General features: G+C 44.0%; 2 protein-coding genes across 7 annotated transcripts; one reads left to right on the forward strand and one right to left on the reverse strand.

Annotated features, from left to right (window-relative positions):
* The first annotated feature begins 509 nt into the window (after nt 1–509).
* On the forward strand, nt 510–13,353 carry irf9 (interferon regulatory factor 9). Of its 6 annotated transcripts, none has more exons than XM_034560121.1 (10): nt 510–661; nt 989–1,050; nt 1,839–1,961; nt 2,050–2,230; nt 6,824–6,978; nt 8,307–8,406; nt 8,640–8,696; nt 10,577–10,966; nt 11,194–11,309; nt 12,059–13,353. In XM_034560121.1, the coding sequence occupies exons 2-10, from the start codon at nt 994–996 to the stop codon at nt 12,227–12,229; spliced, it is 1,350 nt and encodes a 449-aa protein (XP_034416012.1). In that variant the 5' UTR covers nt 510–661; nt 989–993; the 3' UTR covers nt 12,230–13,353. The 6 variants fall into 6 exon arrangements, 4 of the variants coding, with proteins under 4 accessions (XP_034416012.1, XP_034416009.1, XP_034416011.1 ...); XR_004611717.1 differs by having other exon boundaries at nt 514–661; nt 8,307–8,412; nt 10,577–10,974; nt 12,059–12,169; XR_004611718.1 differs by having other exon boundaries at nt 514–661; nt 8,307–8,412; nt 10,577–10,974; nt 11,194–11,315; nt 12,059–12,167.
* On the reverse strand, nt 13,064–24,990 carry emc9 (ER membrane protein complex subunit 9). The gene is made up of 5 exons (XM_034560138.1): nt 24,537–24,990; nt 16,291–16,367; nt 16,146–16,215; nt 13,927–14,021; nt 13,064–13,805 (listed from the first exon to the last, which is right to left on the reverse strand). Exons 1-5 carry the CDS (start codon nt 24,729–24,731, stop codon nt 13,625–13,627), a joined length of 618 nt encoding a protein of 205 aa, XP_034416029.1. The 5' UTR covers nt 24,732–24,990; the 3' UTR covers nt 13,064–13,624.
* Between the last annotated feature and the right edge of the window lie 121 nt (nt 24,991–25,111).

Raw genomic sequence — 25,111 nt, forward strand, 5'->3', positions numbered from 1 at the left:
TTTTACTGATTAATCAATACTTTAACTTTAACTACATTTTGCTGATTACGTACATTATTGCAGGCCTTTTATTTGTATTGGGTATTTTCTCAGTGTGGTATTAGTATCTGAATAGTTATTCTATTACTGGATAATGTGTCTATATATATACTATATATATAAAATATATTATATATATATATATATATATATTATAATATAAATATTTATATATATATATATAAATATTTATATATATATTTAAATATATATTTATATATATAAATATTTATTTATATATATATATATTTAAATATATATATTTAAATATATATATATATTTAAATATATATATAAATATTTATATATATATATATTTAAATATATATATATATTTAAATATATATATAAATATTTATATATATATATTTAAATATATACATAAATATTGATATATATCTGTGAGCGTTGTCGCCCCCTGGCGGCCGGCCCGCAGAGCGTTTCTCTAAAGTCACGTGACTTCTGGGAAAAGGAGCGCCTGCTCGGCAGCGGGTCCGGACCGCAGAGCGGAGAGCAGCCGGAGAGCAGCCGGAGAGGGGCCGCTTCAGTCCGCAGAGCCGCGCAGGAAACCAGGGGACCGAAACTCAGCCGACTTCCTCATCCAGCTGGCTGTGTTTAACCGGTGAGAAGACATTCACGTTCCCAGAAGGCACCGCTTTTAGAACCGGAGCGGTTTATTGTTGTTGTTGTTTGTTTATTGTTTCTTTGTGTTGGTCTCGAGCTGAAACTGCACCCCCCCCCCCACCCCCCTCCCCACACACGAGGCGAAACATCCGCATTCACACCAACACGAGTGAATTACACTTTTCAAAGTAATATTCTGCACTATTATGATTGTCGGTGTCGTGAATAAAGTGTTATTAACGTGTTATTAACGCGTCGTGACGTGCGTAATACGTGCGTAACGACGCGCGGGTTGTTTACTGTTGTTTCCTGTTTACTCCGAAAGGAGTCATGGCAGCGGGGAGGATCCGGTCCACCCGCAAACTGCGCTCGTGGATCGTCGAACAGGTGAGTGTGTGAGTGTGTGTGTGTGTGTGTGTGTGTGTGTGTGTGTGTCCGTTGTGTGTGCACGTGCAGAGAGTCCGAGTGAGGGGGGGAAGGAAAGGAAAAGAGATACCAAATGTTCTCTAGTGACACCAAACAACAATATTCTTCAAAGGTAGTGAAAGTATTTAGTACTAATACCACAGTACAAATACTTTAGTACTAATACCACAGTACAAATACTTTAGTACTAATACCACAGTACAAATACTTTAGTACTAATACCACAGTACAAATACTTTAGTACTAATACCACAGTACAAATACTTTAGTACTAATACCACAGTACAAATACTCTGTAACAGTACAATGTTCCTTCAATAAAAGTATCTCAGTATCATTTTAGTTAAAGTATTGAACTGTGATCAATCAATTAATTGGTTAGAGGTTGGAGGTCTGATATTTATTATTGAATATATTCATAGATTATATATATATTTTATATATATATGTATATATTTTTTAAATATATATTATATATTTTTAAAAATATAAATATATATATTCTTTATATAAATAAATATCTTTTAAATATATATATATAAATATATATTTGTATATATATATACTGTATATATAAAAAACATAATTTTATATATGTATAAATATATTTATATCTATTTTTATTATATAAATATATTTTTGTTATATATATAAATAAATATCTTTAAAACAATGTATATATATATATATTTAAATGTATGAATGTATTATATATACATCGTGGCTCAGAGAAGTTGACCTGGTTGCAGGTGAGCGGGGGGAAGTACGCCGGAGTCGTGTGGGACGACGACTCCAAGACAATGTTCCGCATCCCGTGGAAGCACGCGGGGAAGCAGGACTTCCGCCAGGACGAGGACGCCGCCATCTTCAAGGTTCGGGATTTCTAGTTCCCCAAAGAGTCCCTTGAGAAGATGGTTTGAACCGTGACCCCTCCGTGACCCCTCTCTCTCTCTCTCTCAGGCGTGGGCCGAGTTCAAGGGCAAGCCGACGGGCGGCGGCCATGACAGCGCGGCCACCTGGAAGACCCGGCTGCGCTGCGCCCTCAACAAGAGCCCCGAGTTCACGGAGGTGATGGAGCGGGCGCAGCTGGACATCTCGGAGCCCTACAAGGTGTACCGGCTGGTCCCCGTCAGCGAGCAAGGTGAGCCCCCCGGGGGTCAGGGGTCAGGGGGCGGGGCTATCAGGGCTTCACTCATCCTTCAGTGCATTTCACTCCTCCACACGGCTGAGATACGAGCACCACCTCCACACGGCTGAGATACGAGCACCTCCTCCACACGGCTGACATACGAGCACCTCCTCCACACGGCTGACATACGAGCACCTCCTCCACACGGCTGAGATACGAGCACCTCCTCCACACGGCTGAGATACGACCACCTCCTTCATACGACCACCTCCTCCATACGACTGAGATACGAGCACCTCCTCCATACCGCTGAGATACGAGCACCTCCTCCACACGGCTGAGATACGAGCACCTCCTCCACACGGCTGAGATACGACCACCTCCTTCATACGACCACCTCCTCCATACGACTGAGATACGAGCACCTCCTCCATACCGCTGAGATACGAGCACCTCCTCCACACGGCTGAGATACGAGCACCTCCTCCACACGGCTGAGATACGAGCACCTCCTCCACACGGCTGACATACGAGCACCTCCTCCACACGGCTGAGATACGAGCACCTCCTCCACACGGCTGAGATACGAGCACCTCCTCCACACGGCTGAGATACGAGCACCTCCTCCATACGGCTGAGATACGAGCACCTCCTCCACACGGCTGACATACGAGCACCTCCTCCACACGGCTGAGATACGAGCACCTCCTCCATACGGCTGAGATACGAGCACCTCCTCCACACGGCTGAGATACGAGCACCTCCTCCACACGGCTGAGATACGAGCACCTCCTCCACACGGCTGAGATACGAGCACCTCCTCCACACGGCTGAGATACGAGCACCTCCTCCACACGGCTGAGATACGAGCACCTCCTCCACACGGCTGACATACGAGCACCTCCTCCACACGGCTGAGATACGAGCACCTCCTCCACACGGCTGAGATACGAGCACCTCCTCCACACGGCTGAGATACGAGCACCTCCTCCATACGGCTGAGATACGAGCACCTCCTCCACACGGCTGACATACGAGCACCTCCTCCACACGGCTGAGATACGAGCACCTCCTCCATACGGCTGAGATACGAGCACCTCCTCCACACGGCTGAGATACGAGCACCTCCTCCACACGGCTGAGATACGAGCACCTCCTCCACACGGCTGAGATACGAGCACCTCCTCCATACGGCTGAGATACGAGCACCTCCTCCACACGGCTGAGATACGAGCACCTCCTCCACACGGCTGAGATACGAGCACCTCCTCCACACGGCTGAGATACGACCACCTCCTCCACACGGCTGACATACGACCACCTCCTTCATACGACCACCTCCTCCATACGACTGAGATACGAGCACCTCCTCCATACGGCTGAGATATGAGCACCTCCTCCATACGGCTGACATACGAGCACCTCCTCCATACGGCTGACATACGAGCACCTCCTCCATACGGCTGAGATACGAGCACCTCCTCCACACGGCTGAGATACGAGCACCTCCTCCACACGGCTGAGATACGAGCACCTCCTCCACACGGCTGAGATACGAGCACCTCCTCCACACGGCTGAGATATGAGCACCTCCTCCATACGGCTGACATACGAGCACCTCCTCCATACGGCTGACATACGAGCACCTCCTCCATACGGCTGAGATACGAGCACCTCCTCCACACGGCTGAGATACGAGCACCTCCTCCATACGGCTGAGATATGAGCACCTCCTCCATACGGCTGACATACGAGCACCTCCTCCATACGGCTGACATACGAGCACCTCCTCCATACGGCTGAGATACGAGCACCTCCTCCACACGGCTGAGATACGAGCACCTCCTCCATACGGCTGAGATACGAGCACCTCCTCCACACGGCTGAGATACGAGCACCTCCTCCACACGGCTGAGATACGAGCACCTCCTCCATACGGCTGACATACGAGCACCTCCTCCATACGGCTGACATACGAGCACCTCCTCCATACGGCTGAGATACGAGCACCTCCTCCACACGGCTGAGATACGAGCACCTCCTCCACACGGCTGAGATACGAGCACCTCCTCCATACGGCTGAGATACGAGCACCTCCTCCACACGGCTGAGATACGAGCACCTCCTCCACACGGCTGAGATACGACCACCTCCTCCACACGGCTGACATACGACCACCTCCTTCATACGACCACCTCCTCCATACGACTGAGATACGAGCACCTCCTCCATACCGCTGAGATACGAGCACCTCCTCCACACGGCTGAGATATGAGCACCTCCTCCATACGGCTGACATACGAGCACCTCCTCCATACGGCTGACATACGAGCACCTCCTCCATACGGCTGACATACGAGCACCTCCTCCACACGGCTGAGATACGAGCACCTCCTCCACACGGCTGAGATACGAGCACCTCCTCCACACGGCTGAGATACGAGCACCTCCTCCACACGGCTGAGATACGAGCACCTCCTCCACACGGCTGAGATACGAGCACCTCCTCCACACGGCTGAGATACGAGCACCTCCTCCATACGGCTGAGATACGAGCACCTCCTCCATACGGCTGAGATACGAGCACCTCCTCCACACGGCTGAGATACGAGCACCTCCTCCACACGGCTGAGATACGAGCACCTCCTCCACACGGCTGAGATACGAGCACCTCCTCCACACGGCTGAGATACGAGCACCTCCTCCACACGGCTGAGATACGAGCACCTCCTCCACACGGCTGAGATACGAGCACCTCCTCCACACGGCTGAGATACGAGCACCTCCTCCATACGGCTGAGATACGAGCACCTCCTCCACACGGCTGAGATACGAGCACCTCCTCCACACGGCTGAGATACGAGCACCTCCTCCACACGGCTGAGATACGAGCACCTCCTCCACACGGCTGAGATACGAGCACCTCCTCCACACGGCTGAGATATGAGCACCTCCTCCATACGGCTGACATACGAGCACCTCCTCCATACGGCTGACATACGAGCACCTCCTCCATACGGCTGAGATACGAGCACCTCCTCCACACGGCTGAGATACGAGCACCTCCTCCATACGGCTGAGATATGAGCACCTCCTCCATACGGCTGACATACGAGCACCTCCTCCATACGGCTGACATACGAGCACCTCCTCCATACGGCTGAGATACGAGCACCTCCTCCACACGGCTGAGATACGAGCACCTCCTCCATACGGCTGAGATACGAGCACCTCCTCCACACGGCTGAGATACGAGCACCTCCTCCACACGGCTGAGATATGAGCACCTCCTCCATACGGCTGACATACGAGCACCTCCTCCATACGGCTGACATACGAGCACCTCCTCCATACGGCTGAGATACGAGCACCTCCTCCACACGGCTGAGATACGAGCACCTCCTCCACACGGCTGAGATACGAGCACCTCCTCCATACGGCTGAGATACGAGCACCTCCTCCACACGGCTGAGATACGAGCACCTCCTCCACACGGCTGAGATACGACCACCTCCTCCACACGGCTGACATACGACCACCTCCTTCATACGACCACCTCCTCCATACGACTGAGATACGAGCACCTCCTCCATACCGCTGAGATACGAGCACCTCCTCCACACGGCTGAGATATGAGCACCTCCTCCATACGGCTGACATACGAGCACCTCCTCCATACGGCTGACATACGAGCACCTCCTCCATACGGCTGAGATACGAGCACCTCCTCCACACGGCTGAGATACGAGCACCTCCTCCACACGGCTGAGATACGAGCACCTCCTCCACACGGCTGAGATACGAGCACCTCCTCCATACGGCTGAGATACGAGCACCTCCTCCACACGGCTGAGATACGAGCACCTCCTCCACACGGCTGAGATACGAGCACCTCCTCCATACGGCTGAGATACGAGCACCTCCTCCATACGGCTGAGATACGAGCACCTCCTCCACACGGCTGAGATACGAGCACCTCCTCCACACGGCTGAGATACGAGCACCTCCTCCACACGGCTGAGATACGAGCACCTCCTCCACACGGCTGAGATACGAGCACCTCCTCCACACGGCTGAGATACGAGCACCTCCTCCACACGGCTGAGATACGAGCACCTCCTCCACACGGCTGAGATACGAGCACCTCCTCCACACGGCTGAGATACGAGCACCTCCTCCATACGGCTGAGATACGAGCTCAGTTTTAAAACATTATTAATTATACATTTTCGTGTTTTTAGGATCAAAACGAGACGTTTGAAGCCCTGAGAAAAGTGGGATTTTACTACTACTTAAATAATGACACTAAACGATAAGAAAAGAGGTCGACGGTAACTTCCTCTTCCAGATGTGAAAACAACAAAAACAATCAAAGTCAGAACTCGTTATCGATCATTAATTACTGTCCTCTTATAACTGTTCAGTCCTCCGCCAGGTCTTGCGTAACACTCGCTGACCCCGGTGAGAAAAGGTCAAAGTACAGACGCCGTTTGATCATTTATTAAATATCCTGCTGGAGAGATTAGAGACAGCGTATGTGCACCAGTCGAGGCTGGGACCGGCGGGTTCTACTGGGAGAAAACCAGTGACGGTTCCTCTGCACAGGCGTGGCGGTCGCTGAGAAGAAGCCCAGAGCGAAGGCCGCCAAGAGGCCGAAGGCGAGGAGGAGGAGGAGGAGCAGCAGCAGCAGCAGCCAATCGGAGAGCAGCGACGTCGACCGGCCGAAGCAGATCAAGATGGAGGAGGTCGGCTCTCAGCTGGTGAGTTCTGTTCTTATGATACTTCATATTGACCACATGCAGCTGCATCGACTACATGAAACACATAAATACCTGTGAAGTGAATCCAGAAATAAATAAATGAGGCAATACGTACACGTCAGTCTGAATATGTTATATTTGAATATAAGCCGGGAAATAAATGTGGAATTATTACGTTAAAGTCCCCGTATATATAAATAAATAAATGTAGACTTAACAAATAAAAGAATAAATAAATTATTACATGTGGTATTATTAAATAAAAGCCCCCTGAGATAAATAAATAAATAAAATACCCCTGAAATAATAAGTGAATAAATGTGGAATTATTACGTTAAAGTCCCTGTATATATAAATAAATAAATGTAGACTTAATAAATAAAAGAATAAATAAATTATTACATGTGGTATTATTAAATAAAAGCTCCCTGAGATAAATAAATAAATAAAATACCCCTGAAATAATAAGTGAATAAATGTGGAATTATTACGTTAAAGTCCCTGTATATATAAATAAATAAATGTAGACTTAATAAATAAAAGAATAAATAAATTATTACATGTGGTATTATTAAATAAAAGCCCCCTGAGATAAATAAATAAATAAAATACCCCTGAAATAATAAGTGAATAAATGTGGAGTTATTACGTTAAAGTCCCCGTATATAAATAAATAAATGTAGACTTAATAAATAAAAGAATAAATAAATTATTACATGTGGTATTATTAAATAAAAGCTCCCTGAGATAAATAAATAAATAAAATACCCCTGAAATAATAAGTGAATAAATGTGGAGTTATTACGTTAAAGTCCCCGTGTATAAATAAATACATGTACTTATTAAATAAAAGAATAAATAAATTATTACATGTGGTATTATTAAATAAAAGCCCCCTGAGATAAATAAATAAATAAAATACCCCTGAAATAATAAGTGAATAAACGTGGAGTTATTACGTTAAAGTCCCCGTATATATAAATAAATACATGTACTTATTAAATAAAAGAATAAATAAATGATTACATGTGGTATTATTAAATAAAAGCCGCCTGAGATAAATAAATAAATAAAATACCCCTGAAATAATAAGTGAATAAATGTGGAGTTATTACGTTAAAGTCCCCGTATATATAAATAAATAAATGTAGACTTAATAAATAAAAGAATAAATAAATTATTACATGTGTAATTATTAAATGAAAATCCCCCGAGATAAAAAAGAAATAAAAAAAAATACTACATTAATTGCCTCATTTATTTATTTCAGAATTGATGTATTTTCTGAATGACATGCTCATGATAAACATTAAGTGTCTTATTTTAAGCCTCTGTGGTGGAGCGGCGTGCAGACAGAACCCGGTGAGTTGGACCGCCGTGCTCCTGAACCCGCCCACAAAGCACACGTTGGCATGGACCATAGTTCAGGTAAATGTACGTTATTAATAATTAATGAGTCGCTATAATTACACTAAAATTCGACTTTCGGAGATTCAAGTTGTGTAACTACATTTATTTGAAAGAAAACCTTTTTATTATTTATTGTTAATCAATACTAACTTAAACTACCTAATACTTTAGGTAATTATTATTAATGAATTACAACTGTTACTATTAGTATTGTTAATGAATCTATAGTGAAGAACCGTCTCTGCCTGCAGTCGATGAGATCCGGTTGGACGTTCGGATCGAGGAGAGCTTCGACGCTCCGGCTGGAGGTGAGAAACTTTATTATCTTGGTGCTCTCGTCTTTCCCTTCAAAATAAAAGTCCTGCTCCTCTATGGAAACAGAACCATGACGACGAGAAGGAGAGAGAACTAGAACACGTCTTTAGTGGACATTGAACCATGTACATTGAACCATGTACATTGAACCATGCACATTGAACTATGCACATTGAACCATGTACATTGAACCATGTACATTGAACCTTGAACCATGCACATTGAACCATGTACATTGACATATGCACATTGACATATGCACATTAAGCCATGTACATTGACCTATGCACATTGAACCATGCACATTGAACCATGTACATTGAACCATGTACATTGAACCTTGTACATTGAACCATGTACATTGAACCATGCACATTGAACCATGTACATTGAACCATGTACATTGAACCTTGAACCATGCACATTGAACCATGCACATTGACATATGCACATTGACATATGCACATTGAGCCATGTACATTGACCTATGCACATTGAACCATGCACATTGAACCATGTACATTGACCTATGCACATTGAACCATGCACATTGACATATGCACATTGAACCATGCACATTGAACCATGCACATTGACATATGCACATTGAGCCATGTACATTGACCTATGCACATTGAACCATGCACATTGAACCATGCACATTGAACCATGTACATTGACCTATGCACATTGAACCATGCACATTGAACCATGCACATTGAACCATGCACATTGACCTATGCACATTGAAACATGCACATTGACCTATGCACATTGAACCATGCACATTGAACCATGCATATTGACCTATGCACATTGAAACATGCACATTGACCTATGCACATTGAAACATGCACATTGAACCATGTACATTGACATATGCACATTGAACCATGCATATTTAACCATGCACATTGACATATGCACATTGAACCATGCACATTGAACCATGCACATTGACCTATGCACATTGAACCATGCACATTGACATATGCACATTGAAACATGCACATTGACATGCACATTGAACCATGCACATTGACATATGCACATTGACATATGCACATTGACCTATGCACATTGAACCATGCACATTGAACCATGCACATTGTAACCATGCACATTGAACCATGCACATTGACCTATGCACATTGAAACATGCACATTGAACCATGCACATTGACATATGCACATTGAACCATGCACATTGGAACCATGCACATTGACCTATGCACATTGAAACATGCACATTGAAACATGCACATTGAACCATGCACATTGAACCATGCACATTGACCTATGCCCATTGAACCATGCACATTGAACCATGCACATTGACCTATGCACATTGAACCATGCACATTGACCTATGCACATTGAACCATGCACATTGACCTATGCACATTGAAACATGCACATTGAACCATGCACATTGACCTATGCACATTGAACCATGCACATTGAACCATGCACATTAACCTATGCACATTGAAACATGCACATTGACATGCACATTTTAACTGCCCCTCCTCTCTGAGTTTAGCCGCCTGACGTTCAGACCAACATACAGTTTTTGGTCTCAGCCGAAGAAGTTTTAAGATTTGTTTTGGCTCATTTTCCTGACTGAAGCGTTCGTTGCACATGTTGTGTTCAAGGACCGTTGGGAAGATGAAAGTCTGAGGATAATGACGTTCTTTACAGCTTCTGGCTGTGATGAACGACTGTTGGACAACAACTGTTTAAAGAAGGGTTAGGTTTGAGTGCAATGCCTGACAAAAGAAATATTTAGTCTGTATCTGAACTACATTATTTGACCTTTTATTTTGAAAGGTTTCTTGACTTCCCCCCTCCCCCAATCTCTGTGTCTCTCCAGTTCAGGACTCCTTCAACGTGGTGGTTCATTATTTAGGCCACGAGGTTCTACAACGTCAGATCCAGAGCAGCGACGTCCGGATAGCGTACCTGCCAATCACTGCAGCTCCGCCCACGCCGGCCGTCCTCGAGGGGCGGTTCCCGCGCATCCCGCTGCCGGAGCCGCCCTCCTCGCTGCCGGCCGGCCCGGAGAGCCAGGCGCTGCTCACGCTGCTGCCCTTCATGGAGAAGGGGGTGGTGCTGACCGCCACGCGGCACGGCGTGTACGGCAAGCGCTTCTGCCGGGGCCGGGTGTTCTGGACGGGGCCGCACGGCGCCACGGCCGGGCCGCACAAGATGGAGAGGAACAAGGAGCCGGCGATGCTCTTCAGCAAAGACGCCTTCAAGCAGCGTGAGCTTGTTAGAAGACGTTTATTTCATGGATCTTTTTATTTTAAACGTCCGACTTTACTATTTATTTACAATTTAATACACATATCTAGTGCAAACTGTTAATTTAAGAATGTCAAAACATTCTCAGATTCATCATTCAATAGATTTCAGGTGATATCTCGTCTGACCTCAGCACAGTGAATGATGCATTTAACTCTTTATTATTATTATTATTATTATCTTCAGAACTCGACCTGTACCGGCTGAATGGCGGCGAGCCTCCGCAGTGCGGCGTCACGCTTTGTTTCGGAGAAGAACTCAACGACGCCGAGGACCCGTCAATCAAACTCATCATAGTTCAGGTAAATGTACGTTATTAATAATTAATCGCTATAATTACACTAAAATTCTACTTTCGGAGGTTGAAAAGAAAGAAAACCTTTTTATTATTTATAACTAACTACCTAATAATTTAGGTAATTATTATTAATGAATTACAACTGTTACTATTAGTACTATTGTTAATTAATCTATACTCAAGAACTATTATGAATTAATGATGAATTACTTGAAAATATTGTTAATCATTAACTTGAAAATATTAATTTCTTAAAACTGTTCTTAATGAATCATTACCAACTATTATTAAATACTTTAAACTATTATTAATTACTTAAAATGTGTTAATTATTAATTACTCAAAGCTAGTGTTAATTAATCATTACCAACTTAAAACTATTATTAAATACTCAAAACGTTTGTTATTAATACTCAAAACGTTTGTTATTAATACTCAAAAACTATTCATTAATCATTACTTACTTAAATGATTATTTACTTTAAAAAATAGTTAATTACTTACACTTGTATTTAATTATTTAAAACTATTGTCAAACCTATTTTAATTTCAAGGAAAAGTTTAATAATTTATTTATTCTTTTATAAGAAGAACAAATATCAATTGGTTTAAATCATTTTAAGAATATTACCAAATTAAAGCAACACAGAAACTAAACTTTGACGTCAACAAAAAGGTGCGCGTGACCCAGTTTGGTGCCGGTAAACAACAACAACAACAACAACAACAGTAACGAAGGCCTCCCCTCCTCAGATCGGCTTCCCGTGGGCCGAGCAGCAGCTCCAGGACGCCCAGTCGCTCCTCGACTCCATCAACATCCTCCAGTCTCTGGCCAGCGAGTCTCCACTGGGAGAGATAACGCTCAACCTGGTCGCCGTGCCGACGGACTCGGAGACCGCGACCACTTTGACCCTTACAAAATAAGAGACGAGCCATTCTTTCAAAGTAAGAGCATACGGGGCCGAGCGATACGTCGACATACTTATCGCCTTGAAGGCATCATCGTCCCTTTAAAAAAAAAAAGATTTCAAAATAAGAGCCTCTGGCGTGTGTGTTAATTATGTTTTCTTCGTCTTTTATCGCCCGGCCCTGACAGCTCGTATGCACTTATGAAAAACACTTTTTTAATGAAGGTAGATTAGCTGGTGCACTGGAAGCACTACAAGCCGGCCAACACTGAGGAGCGGCAGCCGTTTTGATAATCAATCAATCTTTTTATGTCACATTCGGGTTTTCTTTTTGGGACATTCCAGACTAATCGGCTGCGGGGTCAAGAGGACGAGGACCGGGAAGATTGAGCTTTTATTCCTGTGAATTACTGGATAGTTTTAGGGCTAAAGAAGGTTGGGAACCACTGCGCTTAGCTGATGACGTTGTGTTTATACTACTGCACATTATAATATATATATATATATATAAACCTCGTCCTTTGGCTTTAACTCTGTCACTCGCCAAAATATTCGTGTTACGGTGAAATAAAGGGAACCGCATCATAACGCGGCTCAGTAGAGTAGAAAATATGCACTAATGTTCACGTTTCTTTGAAGTAACCGACGATCGTTGTATTCTTCACGCTTCATTCCTTTGTAGTCGGAACATTTATTTAGTCTTTTATGACTTTAAAGGAAGAATCCAACCTTCACTCATCTGCATTTTATTATTGTCATGTGAGGATTTGGGGTTCAGTGTTTTTACAGTTGCAATGTTTTTGCCATCGTTGGTACGGAAGAGTAAAGTAAGCAACAAGGAGTCAACAACAACAGTTCAGTGCTGTTGCACTTTATTAATCATTTACTATTTACAAATTCTATGAAGCCAAATAGAGGCAGTCAGAGTTACCCAAATATTTTATTTGATTAGCGCGACACTGAAACGGGGACCGGACATGAAGCGCGATTAAAAACCTTTGTTTTTACTGCAGAACGTTTTGTATTGTACGGCGTTTCTGTTATTTTGTCCACCTCCTGGAGCTTAAGAAATATGTAGGAATAATAATAATAACGTAACAAAAAAAAACAAACAACACAAGTGCATTATAATATTAATAAGTATTAAAAAAAGATGTTACGGTGATTTTTTCCTTTAAATCAGAGGGCTGTTGGAGCACAAGGCACACTTGGGGGGGAGGGGGGGGGGCTACCAGGCTGTAAATATGTTATTCATGCATGTTCTGTATTATGCATTAAAAGATTAAACAGAAACTTGTGTACGTGTCGTAAAAAGCGCACGTTGAGGGGTCGGCGGGCATCTGGGCCTCCTCCTCCTCCTCCTCCTCCTCCTCCTCCTCCTCCTCCTCCTCCTCCTCCTCCTCCTCCTCCTCTAGATGTTGCCGTTGGCCGGCGAGGCGAGCTCGGCGATCTTGCTGTTGAGCTTCTGATTGGTCCAGTCCTTCGTGATGTCGTCCAAGTGGCTGTCGAAATCCACCAAAAGCGCCTGATCGCCGGACTCCAGCATCTGGCCGGCGATGGCCTGAGTCTCCTCCCAGTGCCGCAGCATGATGCTGGGGGGGGGGGGGGGGGGGGGTCAAGGGTCACATTCACTCAATTATTGGAAAGCAGAGTGGCTTCAGATCACAACATCAACAGTTGAATTGTAACCCATTTTTTTAAAAACCCGCTCACGTGTGCTTGTCTTTGAGCAGCCATCTTGAATCTCTGCGCTCGTACACGACGATGGGCGGAAGCCGATAGTCAGCGGTCATCTTGCCGCCGTCCAGCTGTGGAGCGAAGCAGAAGAAACGTTGGCTGTTGTTTCTGTCGGGAAGTCGTGCTGTCGCCCGTTGGGAAGTCGCGCTGTCGCCCGTTGGGAAGTCGCGCTGTCGGGAAGTCGCCCGTCGAGAAGTCGCCCGTCAAGCTGTTGGGAAGTCGCCCGTCGAGGTGTCGGGAAGTCGCCCGTCAAGCTGTTGGGAAGTCGCCCGTCGCCCCGTCGGGAAGTCGCCCGTCAAGAAGTCGCCCGTCAAGAAGTCGCCCGTCAAGAAGTCGCCCTTCGAGAAGTCGCCCGTCGGGAAGTCGCCCGTCAAGAAGTCGCCCTTCGAGAAGTCGCCCTTCGAGAAGTCGCCCTTCGAGAAGTCGCCCGTCGAGGTGTCGGGAAGTCGCCCGGCGAGCCGTCGGGAAGTCGCCCGGCGAGCCGACGGGAAGTCGCCCGTCAAGGTGTCGGGAAGTCGCCCTGACGGGAAGTCGCCCGTCAAGAAGTCGCCCTTCGAGAAGTCGCCCTTCGAGAAGTCGGGAAGTCGCCCGGCGAGCCGTCGGGAAGTCGCCCGGCGAGCCGACGGGAAGTCGCCCGTCGAGCCGACGGGAAGTCGCCCGTCGAGGCGTCGGGAAGTCGCCCGGCGAGCCGTCGGGAAGTCGCCCGTCGAGGCGTCGGGAAGTCGCCCGTCGAGGCGTCGGGAAGTCGCCCGGCGAGCCGTCGGGAAGTCGCCCATCAAAAAGTCGCCCTTCGAGAAGTCGCCCTTCGAGAAGTCGCCCGTCGAGGTGTCGGGAAGTCGCCCCGTCGGGAAGTCGCCCTGACGGGAAGTCGCCCATCAAGAAGTCGCCCTTCGAGAAGTCGCCCTTCGAGAAGTCGCCCGTCGAGGTGTCGGGAAGTCGCCCGGCGAGCCGTCGGGAAGTCGCCCGGCGAGCCGACGGGAAGTCGCCCGTCAAGGTGTCGGGAAGTCGCCCGTCAAGGTGTCGGGAAGTCGCCCTGACGGGAAGTCGCCCTTCGAGAAGTCGCCCTTCGAGAAGTCGCCCGTCGAGGTGTCGCCCGTCGAGGTGTCGGGAAGTCGCCCGGCGAGCCGTCGGGAAGTCGCCCGGCGAGCCGACGGGAAGTCGCCCGGCAAGCCGACGGGAAGTCGCCCATCGAGCCGTCGGGAAGTCGCCCGTCGAGGCGTCGGGAAGTCGCCCGTCGAGGCGTCGGGAAGTCGCCCGTCGAGGCGTCGGGAAGTCGCCCGTCGAGGCGTCGGGAAGTCGCCCGTCGAGGCGTCGGGAAGTCGCCCGGCGAGCCGTCGGGAAGTCGAGGCGTCGGGAAGTCGCCCGTCGAGGCGTCGGGAAGTCGCCCGTCGAGGCGTCGGGAAGTCGCCCGGCGAGCCGTCGGGAAGTCGCCCATCAAAAAGTCGCCCTTCGAGAAGTCGCCCTTCGAGAAGTCGCCCGTCGAGGTGTCGGGAAGTCGCCCCGTCGGGAAGTCGCCCTGACGGGAAGTCGCCCATCAAGAAGTCGCCCTTCGAGAAGTCGCCCTTCGAGAAGTCGCCCGTCGAGGTGTCGGGAAGTCGCCCGGCGAGCCGTCGGGAAGTCGCCCGGCGAGCCGACGGGAAGTCGCCCGTCAAGGTGTCGGGAAGTCGCCCGTCAAGGTGTCGGGAAGTCGCCCTGACGGGACGTCGCCCTTCGAGAAGTCGCCCTTCGAGAAGTCGCCCGTCGAGGTGTCGCCCGTCGAGGTGTCGGGAAGTCGCCCGGCGAGCCGTCGGGAAGTCGCCCGGCGAGCCGACGGGAAGTCGCCCGGCGAGCCGACGGGAAGTCGCCCATCGAGCCGTCGGGAAGTCGCCCGTCGAGGCGTCGGGAAGTCGCCCGTCGAGGCGTCGGGAAGTCGCCCGGCGAGCCGTCGGGAAGTCGAGGCGTCGGGAAGTCGAGGCGTCGGGAAGTCGCCCGTCGAGGCGTCGGGAAGTCGAGGCGTCGGGAAGTCGCCCGGCGGGAAGTCGGGAAGTCGCCCGGCGAGCCGTCGGGAAGTCGCCCGGCGAGCCGACGGGAAGTCGCCCGTCGAGCCGTCGGGAAGTCGCCCGTCGGGAAGTCGCCCGGCGAGCCGTCGGGAAGTCGAGGCGTCGGGAAGTCGCCCGGCGGGAAGTCGCCCGGCGAGCCGACGGGGAGTCGCTCACCATCAACAGGACCGCGTTGTCGAACTGCTCTGAGATCTTGTCGGCGATCTTCAGCGCACACGGAGTCGGGCTGCGGGACGGAGAGAGAACGATCTTTACCGAAGAGGAAACGGGACCGAACACCTGAGGACGACGAGGGACTCACCTGCTGTCTGACACGCAGGCGTTGGCTTGGTAGTATCCCACAATCCTTTGCTGCGTCTGTGAACACCACACGTCCACCTGAGGCCGGCGAGATGAAGTAAAGACATAAATACTTCCTCTAGCAGTACTTCTACTTCAATAAAGAACATAAATACTTCCTCTAGCAGTACTTCTACTTCAATAAAGAACATAAATACTTCCTCTAGCAGTACTTCTACTTCAATAAAGAACATAAATACTTCCTCTAGCAGTACTTCTACTTCAATAAAGAACATAAATACTTCCTCTAGCAGTACTTCTACTTCAATAAAGGACATAAATACTTCCTCTAGCAGTACTTCTACTTCAATAAAGAACATAAATACTTCCTCTAGCAGTACTTCTACTTCAATAAAGAACATAAATACTTCCTCTAGCAGTACTTCTACTTCAATAAAGAACATAAATACTTCCTCCAGCAGTACTTTACTTCAGTAAAGAACATAAATACTTCCTCTAGCAGTACTTCTACTTCAATAAAGAACATAAATACTTCCTCTAGCAGTACTTCTACTTCAATAAAGAACATAAATACTTCCTCTAGCAGTACTTCTACTTCAATAAAGAACATAAATACTTCCTCTAGCAGTACTTCTACTTCAATAAAGAACATAAATACTTCCTCTAGCAGTACTTCTACTTCAATAAAGAACATAAATACTTCCTCTAGCAGTACTTCTACTTCAATAAAGAACATAAATACTTCCTCCAGCAGTACTTTACTTCAGTAAAGAACATAAATACTTCCTCTAGCAGTACTTCTACTTCAATAAAGAACATAAATACTTCCTCTAGCAGTACTTCTACTTCAATAAAGAACATAAATACTTCCTCTAGCAGTACTTCTACTTCAATAAAGAACATAAATACTTCCTCTAGCAGTACTTCTACTTCAATAAAGAACATAAATACTTCCTCCAGCAGTACTTTACTTCAGTAAAGAACATAAATACTTCCTCCAGCAGTACTTTACTTCAGTAAAGGACATAAATACTTCTACTTCAGTAAAGGACATAAATACTTCTACTTCAGTAAAGGACATAAATACTTCTACTTCAGTAAAGGACATAAGTACTTCTACTTCAGTAAAGGACATAAATACTTCCTCCAGCAGTACTTTACTTCAGTAAAGGACATAAATACTTTGACTTCAGTAAAGGACATAAGTACTTCTACTTCAGTAAAGGACATAAGTACTTCTACTTCAGTAAAGGACATAAATACTTCCTCCAGCAGTACTTCTACTTCAGTAAAGGACATAAATACTTGCTCCAGTAGTACTTTACTTCAGTAAAGGACATAAATACTTCCTCCAGCAGTATTTCTACTTCAGTAAAGGACATAAATACTTCCTCTAGCAGTACTTCTACTTCAATAAAGAACATAAATACTTCCTCTAGCAGTACTTCTACTTCAATAAAGAACATAAATACTTCCTCCAGCAGTACTTTACTTCAGTAAAGGACATAAATACTTCCTCTAGCAGTACTTCTACTTCAGTAAAGGACATAAATACTTCCTCTAGCAGTACTTCTACTTCAGTAAAGGACATAAATACTTCTACTTCAGTAAAGGACATAAGTACTTCTACTTCAGTAAAGGACATAAATACTTCCTCCAGCAGTACTTTACTTCAGTAAAGGACATAAATACTTTGACTTCAGTAAAGGACATAAGTACTTCTACTTCAGTAAAGGACATAAGTACTTCTACTTCAGTAAAGGACATAAATACTTCCTCCAGCAGTACTTCTACTTCAGTAAAGGACATAAATACTTGCTCCAGTAGTACTTTACTTCAGTAAAGGACATAAATACTTTGACTTCAGTAAAGGACATAAGTACTTCTACTTCAGTAAAGGACATAAGTACTTCTACTTCAGTAAAGGACATAAATACTTCCTCCAGTAGTACTTTACTTCAGTAAAGGACATAAATACTTCCTCTAGCAGTACTTCTACTTCAGTAAAGGACATAAATACTTGCTCCAGTAGTACTTTACTTCAGTAAAGAACATAAATACTTCCTCTAGCAGTACTTCTACTTCAATAAAGAACATAAATACTTCCTCTAGCAGTACTTCTACTTCAATAAAGGACATAAATACTTCCTCTAGCAGTACTTCTACTTCAATAAAGAACATAAATACTTCCTCTAGCAGTACTTCTACTTCAATAAAGAACATAAATACTTCCTCTAGCAGTACTTCTACTTCAATAAAGAACATAAATACTTCCTCCAGCAGTACTTTACTTCAGTAAAGAACATAAATACTTCCTCTAGCAGTACTTCTACTTCAATAAAGAACATAAATACTTCCTCTAGCAGTACTTCTACTTCAATAAAGAACATAAATACTTCCTCTAGCAGTACTTCTACTTCAATAAAGAACATAAATACTTCCTCTAGCAGTACTTCTACTTCAATAAAGAACATAAATACTTCCTCCAGCAGTACTTTACTTCAGTAAAGAACATAAATACTTCCTCTAGCAGTACTTCTACTTCAATAAAGAACATAAATACTTCCTCTAGCAGTACTTCTACTTCAATAAAGAACATAAATACTTCCTCTAGCAGTACTTCTACTTCAATAAAGAACATAAATACTTCCTCTAGCAGTACTTCTACTTCAATAAAGGACATAAATACTTCCTCTAGCAGTACTTCTACTTCAATAAAGAACATAAATACTTCCTCTAGCAGTACTTCTACTTCAATAAAGAACATAAATACTTCCTCCAGCAGTACTTTACTTCAGTAAAGAACATAAATACTTCCTCTAGCAGTACTTCTACTTCAGTAAAGGACATAAATACTTCTACTTCAGTAAAGGACATAAATACTTCTACTTCAGTAAAGGACATAAGTACTTCTACTTCAGTAAAGGACATAAATACTTCCTCCAGCAGTACTTCTACTTCAGTAAAGGACATAAATACTTGCTCCAGTAGTACTTTACTTCAGTAAAGGACATAAATACTTCCTCCAGCAGTATTTCTACTTCAGTAAAGGACATAAATACTTCCTCTAGCAGTACTTCTACTTCAATAAAGAACATAAATACTTCCTCTAGCAGTACTTCTACTTCAATAAAGAACATAAATACTTCCTCCAGCAGTACTTTACTTCAGTAAAGGACATAAATACTTCCTCTAGCAGTACTTCTACTTCAGTAAAGGACATAAATACTTCTACTTCAGTAAAGGACATAAATACTTCTACTTCAGTAAAGGACATAAATACTTCTACTTCAGTAAAGGACATAAGTACTTCTACTTCAGTAAAGGACATAAATACTTCCTCCAGCAGTACTTTACTTCAGTAAAGGACATAAATACTTTGACTTCAGTAAAGGACATAAGTACTTCTACTTCAGTAAAGGACATAAGTACTTCTACTTCAGTAAAGGACATAAATACTTGCTCCAGTAGTACTTTACTTCAGTAAAGGACATAAATACTTCCTCTAGCAGTACTTCTACTTCAGTAAAGGACATAAATACTTGCTCCAGTAGTACTTTACTTCAGTAAAGGACATAAATACTTCGACTTCAGTAAAGGACATAAATACTTGCTCCAGTAGTACTTTACTTCAGTAAAGGACATAAATACTTGCTCCAGCAGTACTTTACTTCAGTAAAGGACATAAATACTTCCTCCAGCAGTACTTTACTTCAGTAAAGGACATAAATACTTCTACTTCAGTAAAGGACATAAGTACTTCTACTTCAGTAAAGGACATAAATACTTCCTCCAGCAGTACTTCTACTTCAGTAAAGGACATAAATACTTCCTCCAGCAGTACTTTACTTCAGTAAAGGACATAAATACTTCCTCCAGCAGTACTTCTACTTCAGTAAAGGACATACATACTTCCTCCAGCAGTACTTTACTTCAGTAAAGGACATAAATACTTCCTCCAGCAGTACTTCTACTTCAGTAAAGGACATAAATACTTGCTCCAGCAGTACTTTACTTCAGTAAAGGACATAAATACTTGCTCCAGCAGTACTTTACTTCAGTAAAGGACATAAATACTTCCTCTAGCAGTATTTTACTTCAGTAAAGGACATAAATACTTGCTCCAGCAGTACTTCTACTTCAGTAAAGGACATAAATACTTGCTCCAGCAGTACTTTACTTCAGTAAAGGACATAAATACTTGCTCCAGCAGTACTTTACTTCAGTAAAGGACATAAATACTTCCTCTAGCAGTACTTCTACTTCAGTAAAGGACATAAATACTTGCTCCAGTAGTACTTTACTTCAGTAAAGGACATAAATACTTCGACTTCAGTAAAGGACATAAATACTTGCTCCAGCAGTACTTCTACTTCAGTAAAGGACATAAATACTTGCTCCAGCAGTACTTTACTTCAGTAAAGGACATAAATACTTCCTCTAGCAGTACTTCTACTTCAATAAAGAACATAAATACTTCCTCTAGCAGTACTTCTACTTCAATAAAGAACATAAATACTTCCTCCAGCAGTACTTTACTTCAGTAAAGGACATAAATACTTCCTCTAGCAGTACTTCTACTTCAGTAAAGGACATAAATACTTCTACTTCAGTAAAGGACATAAATACTTCTACTTCAGTAAAGGACATAAATACTTCTACTTCAGTAAAGGACATAAGTACTTCTACTTCAGTAAAGGACATAAATACTTCCTCCAGCAGTACTTTACTTCAGTAAAGGACATAAATACTTTGACTTCAGTAAAGGACATAAGTACTTCTACTTCAGTAAAGGACATAAGTACTTCTACTTCAGTAAAGGACATAAATACTTGCTCCAGTAGTACTTTACTTCAGTAAAGGACATAAATACTTCCTCTAGCAGTACTTCTACTTCAGTAAAGGACATAAATACTTGCTCCAGTAGTACTTTACTTCAGTAAAGGACATAAATACTTCGACTTCAGTAAAGGACATAAATACTTGCTCCAGTAGTACTTTACTTCAGTAAAGGACATAAATACTTGCTCCAGCAGTACTTTACTTCAGTAAAGGACATAAATACTTCCTCCAGCAGTACTTTACTTCAGTAAAGGACATAAATACTTCTACTTCAGTAAAGGACATAAGTACTTCTACTTCAGTAAAGGACATAAATACTTCCTCCAGCAGTACTTCTACTTCAGTAAAGGACATAAATACTTCCTCCAGCAGTACTTTACTTCAGTAAAGGACATAAATACTTCCTCCAGCAGTACTTCTACTTCAGTAAAGGACATACATACTTGCTCCAGCAGTACTTTACTTCAGTAAAGGACATAAATACTTGCTCCAGCAGTACTTTACTTCAGTAAAGGACATAAATACTTCCTCTAGCAGTATTTTACTTCAGTAAAGGACATAAATACTTGCTCCAGCAGTACTTCTACTTCAGTAAAGGACATAAATACTTGCTCCAGCAGTACTTTACTTCAGTAAAGGACATAAATACTTGCTCCAGCAGTACTTTACTTCAGTAAAGGACATAAATACTTCCTCTAGCAGTACTTCTACTTCAGTAAAGGACATAAATACTTGCTCCAGTAGTACTTTACTTCAGTAAAGGACATAAATACTTCGACTTCAGTAAAGGACATAAATACTTGCTCCAGCAGTACTTCTACTTCAGTAAAGGACATAAATACTTCCTCTAGCAGTACTTCTACTTCAGTAAAGGACATAAATACTTGCTCCAGTAGTACTTTACTTCAGTAAAGGACATAAATACTTGCTCCAGCAGTACTTTACTTCAGTAAAGGACATAAATACTTGCTCCAGCAGTACTTCTACTTCAGTAAAGGACATAAATACTTCCTCCAGCAGTACTTTACTTCAGTAAAGGACATAAATACTTCCTCCAGCAGTACTTCTACTTCAGTAAAGGACATAAATACTTCCTCCAGCAGTACTTTACTTCAGTAAAGGACATAAATACTTGCTCCAGCAGTACTTCTACTTCAGTAAAGGACATAAATACTTGCTCCAGCAGTACTTTACTTCAGTAAAGGACATAAATACTTGCTCCAGCAGTACTTTACTTCAGTAAAGGACATAAATACTTGCTCCAGCAGTACTTCTACTTCAGTAAAGGACATAAATACTTGCTCCAGTAGTACTTCTACTTCAGTAAAGGACATAAATACTTGCTCCAGCAGTACTTCTACTTCAGTAAAGGACATAAATACTTCCTCTAGCAGTATTTCTACTTCAGTAAAGGACATAAATACTTCCTCCAGCAGTATTTCTACTTCAGTAAAGGACATAAATACTTGCTCCAGCAGTACTTCTACTTCAGTAAAGGACATAAATACTTGCTCCAGCAGTACTTCTACTTCAGTAAAGGACATAAATACTTCCTCCAGTAGTACTTCTACTTCAGTAAAGGACATAAATACTTCCTCCAGCAGTACTTTACTTCAGTAAAGGACATAAATACTTGCTCCAGCAGTACTTCTACTTCAATAAAGGACATAAATACTTCCTCCAGCAGTACTTCTACTTCAGTAAAGGACATAAATACTTCCTCCAGCAGTACTTCTACTTCAGTAAAGGACATAAATACTTGCTCCAGCAGTACTTTACTTCAGTAAAGGACATAAATACTTCCTCTAGCAGTACTTCTACTTCAGTAAAGGACATAAATACTTGCTCCAGCAGTACTTCTACTTCAGTAAAGGACATAAATACTTGCTCCAGCAGTACTTTACTTCAGTAAAGGACATAAATACTTCCTCTAGCAGTACTTCTACTTCAGTAAAGGACATAAATACTTCCTCCAGCAGTACTTCTACTTCAGTAAAGGACATAAATACTTGCTCCAGCAGTACTTTACTTCAGTAAAGGACATAAATACTTGCTCCAGCAGTACTTTACTTCAGTAAAGGACATACATACTTGCTCCAGCAGTACTTCTACTTCAATAAAGGACATAAATACTTCCTCCAGCAGTACTTCTACTTCAGTAAAGGACATAAATACTTCCTCCAGCAGTACTTCTACTTCAGTAAAGGACATAAATACTTCCTCCAGCAGTATTTCTACTTCAGTAAAGGACATAAATACTTCCTCCAGCAGTACTTCTACTTCAGTAAAGGACATAAATATTTGCTCCAGCAGTACTTCTACTTCAATAAAGGACATAAATACTTCCTCCAGCAGTACTTCTACTTCAGTAAAGGACATAAATACTTCCTCTAGCAGTACTTCTACTTCAGTAAAGGACATAAATACTTCCTCCAGCAGTACTTCTACTTCAGTAAAGGACATAAATACTTGCTCCAGCAGTACTTTACTTCAGTAAAGGACATAAATACTTCCTCCAGCAGTACTTTACTTCAGTAAAGGACATACATACTTGCTCCAGCAGTACTTCTACTTCAGTAAAGGACATAAATACTTGCTCCAGCAGTACTTCTACTTCAGTAAAGGACATAAATACTTCCTCCAGCAGTACTTTACTTCAGTAAAGGACATACATACTTCCTCCAGCAGTACTTCTACTTCAGTAAAGGACATAAATACTTCCTCCAGCAGTATTTCTACTTCAGTAAAGGACATAAATACTTCCTCCAGCAGTATTTCTACTTCAGTAAAGGACATAAATACTTCCTCCAGCAGTATTTCTACTTCAGTAAAGGACATAAATACTTCCTCCAGCAGTACTTTACTTCAGTAAAGGACATAAATACTTCCTCCAGCAGTATTTCTACTTCAGTAAAGGACATAAATACTTCCTCCAGCAGTATTTCTACTTCAGTAAAGGACATAAATACTTCCTCCAGCAGTACTTCTACTTCAGTAAAGGACATAAATACTTCCTCCAGTAGTACTTTACTTCAGTAAAGGACATAAATACTTCCTCCAGCAGTATTTCTACTTCAGTAAAGGACATAAATACTTGCTCCAGTAGTACTTTACTTCAGTAAAGGACATAAATACTTGCTCCAGCAGTACTTCTACTTCAGTAAAGGACATAAATACTTGCTCCAGTAGTACTTTACTTCAGTAAAGGACATAAATACTTCCTCCAGCAGTACTTTACTTCAATAAAGGACATAAATACTTCCTCCAGCAGTACTTTACTTCAATAAAGGACATAAATACTTCCTCCAGTAGTACTTTACTTCAGTAAAGGACATAAATACTTGCTCCAGTAGTACTTTACTTCAGTAAAGGACATAAATACTTCCTCCAGCACACCTGTCCTACCTGTGTGAGGGCCAGCTGGCTGATGGGGGCCAGAGGCAGGTGGGAGTGCAGCAGCGGCACGCAGTCCGTCACGCAGACAGCGCCCCCTGCCGAGCCGGAGGACAGCAGCAGCCCGTTGATGCCGCACCGCGGAAAGAGACACGCGTGCAGGTACATCTTCACGTAGGCCCGGCAGGAGAGCTCCACCTCGCCCATGATGGCGGTACCGGAACCGTGCGGGGGGGGACGCGAACGCGTTGGAAACGAGCTTCCGACGCGCAGGAAGCAGCGGCTGAGCACGCGTCACGAGTCACGCGTGAACGACAAGCGGCGTCTTCACAAACACAACAACATAAATACAATTAAATAGAATTGACGTGTCGGTTGATTGAATGTTTCCAACCGTGTTTTAAGGTTTCTGGAGAGCGGAACCGGCTGACTGGTTCTGTCAACAGCGAATTTTAAAAAGGCGTCTGAACGGGTACTTCCGGTCCCGCCCACACTAGGTAAATGTGTTCATCTGATTGGCCGAGAGGTCTCTCTCTGGGTTCTCTTTGGAGCAACGAGGTGTCAATCATTTTATTTTCAACCTTCTT

Source organism: Cyclopterus lumpus, chromosome 20 (assembly GCF_009769545.1).
Source record: "Cyclopterus lumpus isolate fCycLum1 chromosome 20, fCycLum1.pri, whole genome shotgun sequence".
Classification (NCBI taxonomy): domain Eukaryota; kingdom Metazoa; phylum Chordata; class Actinopteri; order Perciformes; family Cyclopteridae; genus Cyclopterus; species Cyclopterus lumpus.

What these genes read in the sequence shown, in the direction of transcription:
- emc9 (XM_034560138.1), bottom strand. Translation starts at nt 24,731, where the DNA reads ATGGGCGAGGTGGAGCTCTCCTGCCGGGCCTACGTGAAGATGTACCTG. An exon ending in GCCTGCGTGTCAGACAGCAG is followed by an intron (nt 16,216 to 16,290) that starts GTGAGTCCCTCG and finishes TCCGTCCCGCAG; the next exon opens with CCCGACTCCGTGTGCGCTGA. An exon ending in CTGCTCAAAGACAAGCACAC is followed by an intron (nt 13,806 to 13,926) that starts GTGAGCGGGTTT and finishes CCCCCCCCCCAG; the next exon opens with CATCATGCTGCGGCACTGGG.
- irf9 (XM_034560118.1), top strand. Translation starts at nt 994, where the DNA reads ATGGCAGCGGGGAGGATCCGGTCCACCCGCAAACTGCGCTCGTGGATC. An exon ending in GCTCGTGGATCGTCGAACAG is followed by an intron (nt 1,051 to 1,838) that starts GTGAGTGTGTGA and finishes ACCTGGTTGCAG; the next exon opens with GTGAGCGGGGGGAAGTACGC. An exon ending in AGGAGGTCGGCTCTCAGCTG is followed by an intron (nt 6,979 to 8,306) that starts GTGAGTTCTGTT and finishes TCTTATTTTAAG; the next exon opens with CCTCTGTGGTGGAGCGGCGT.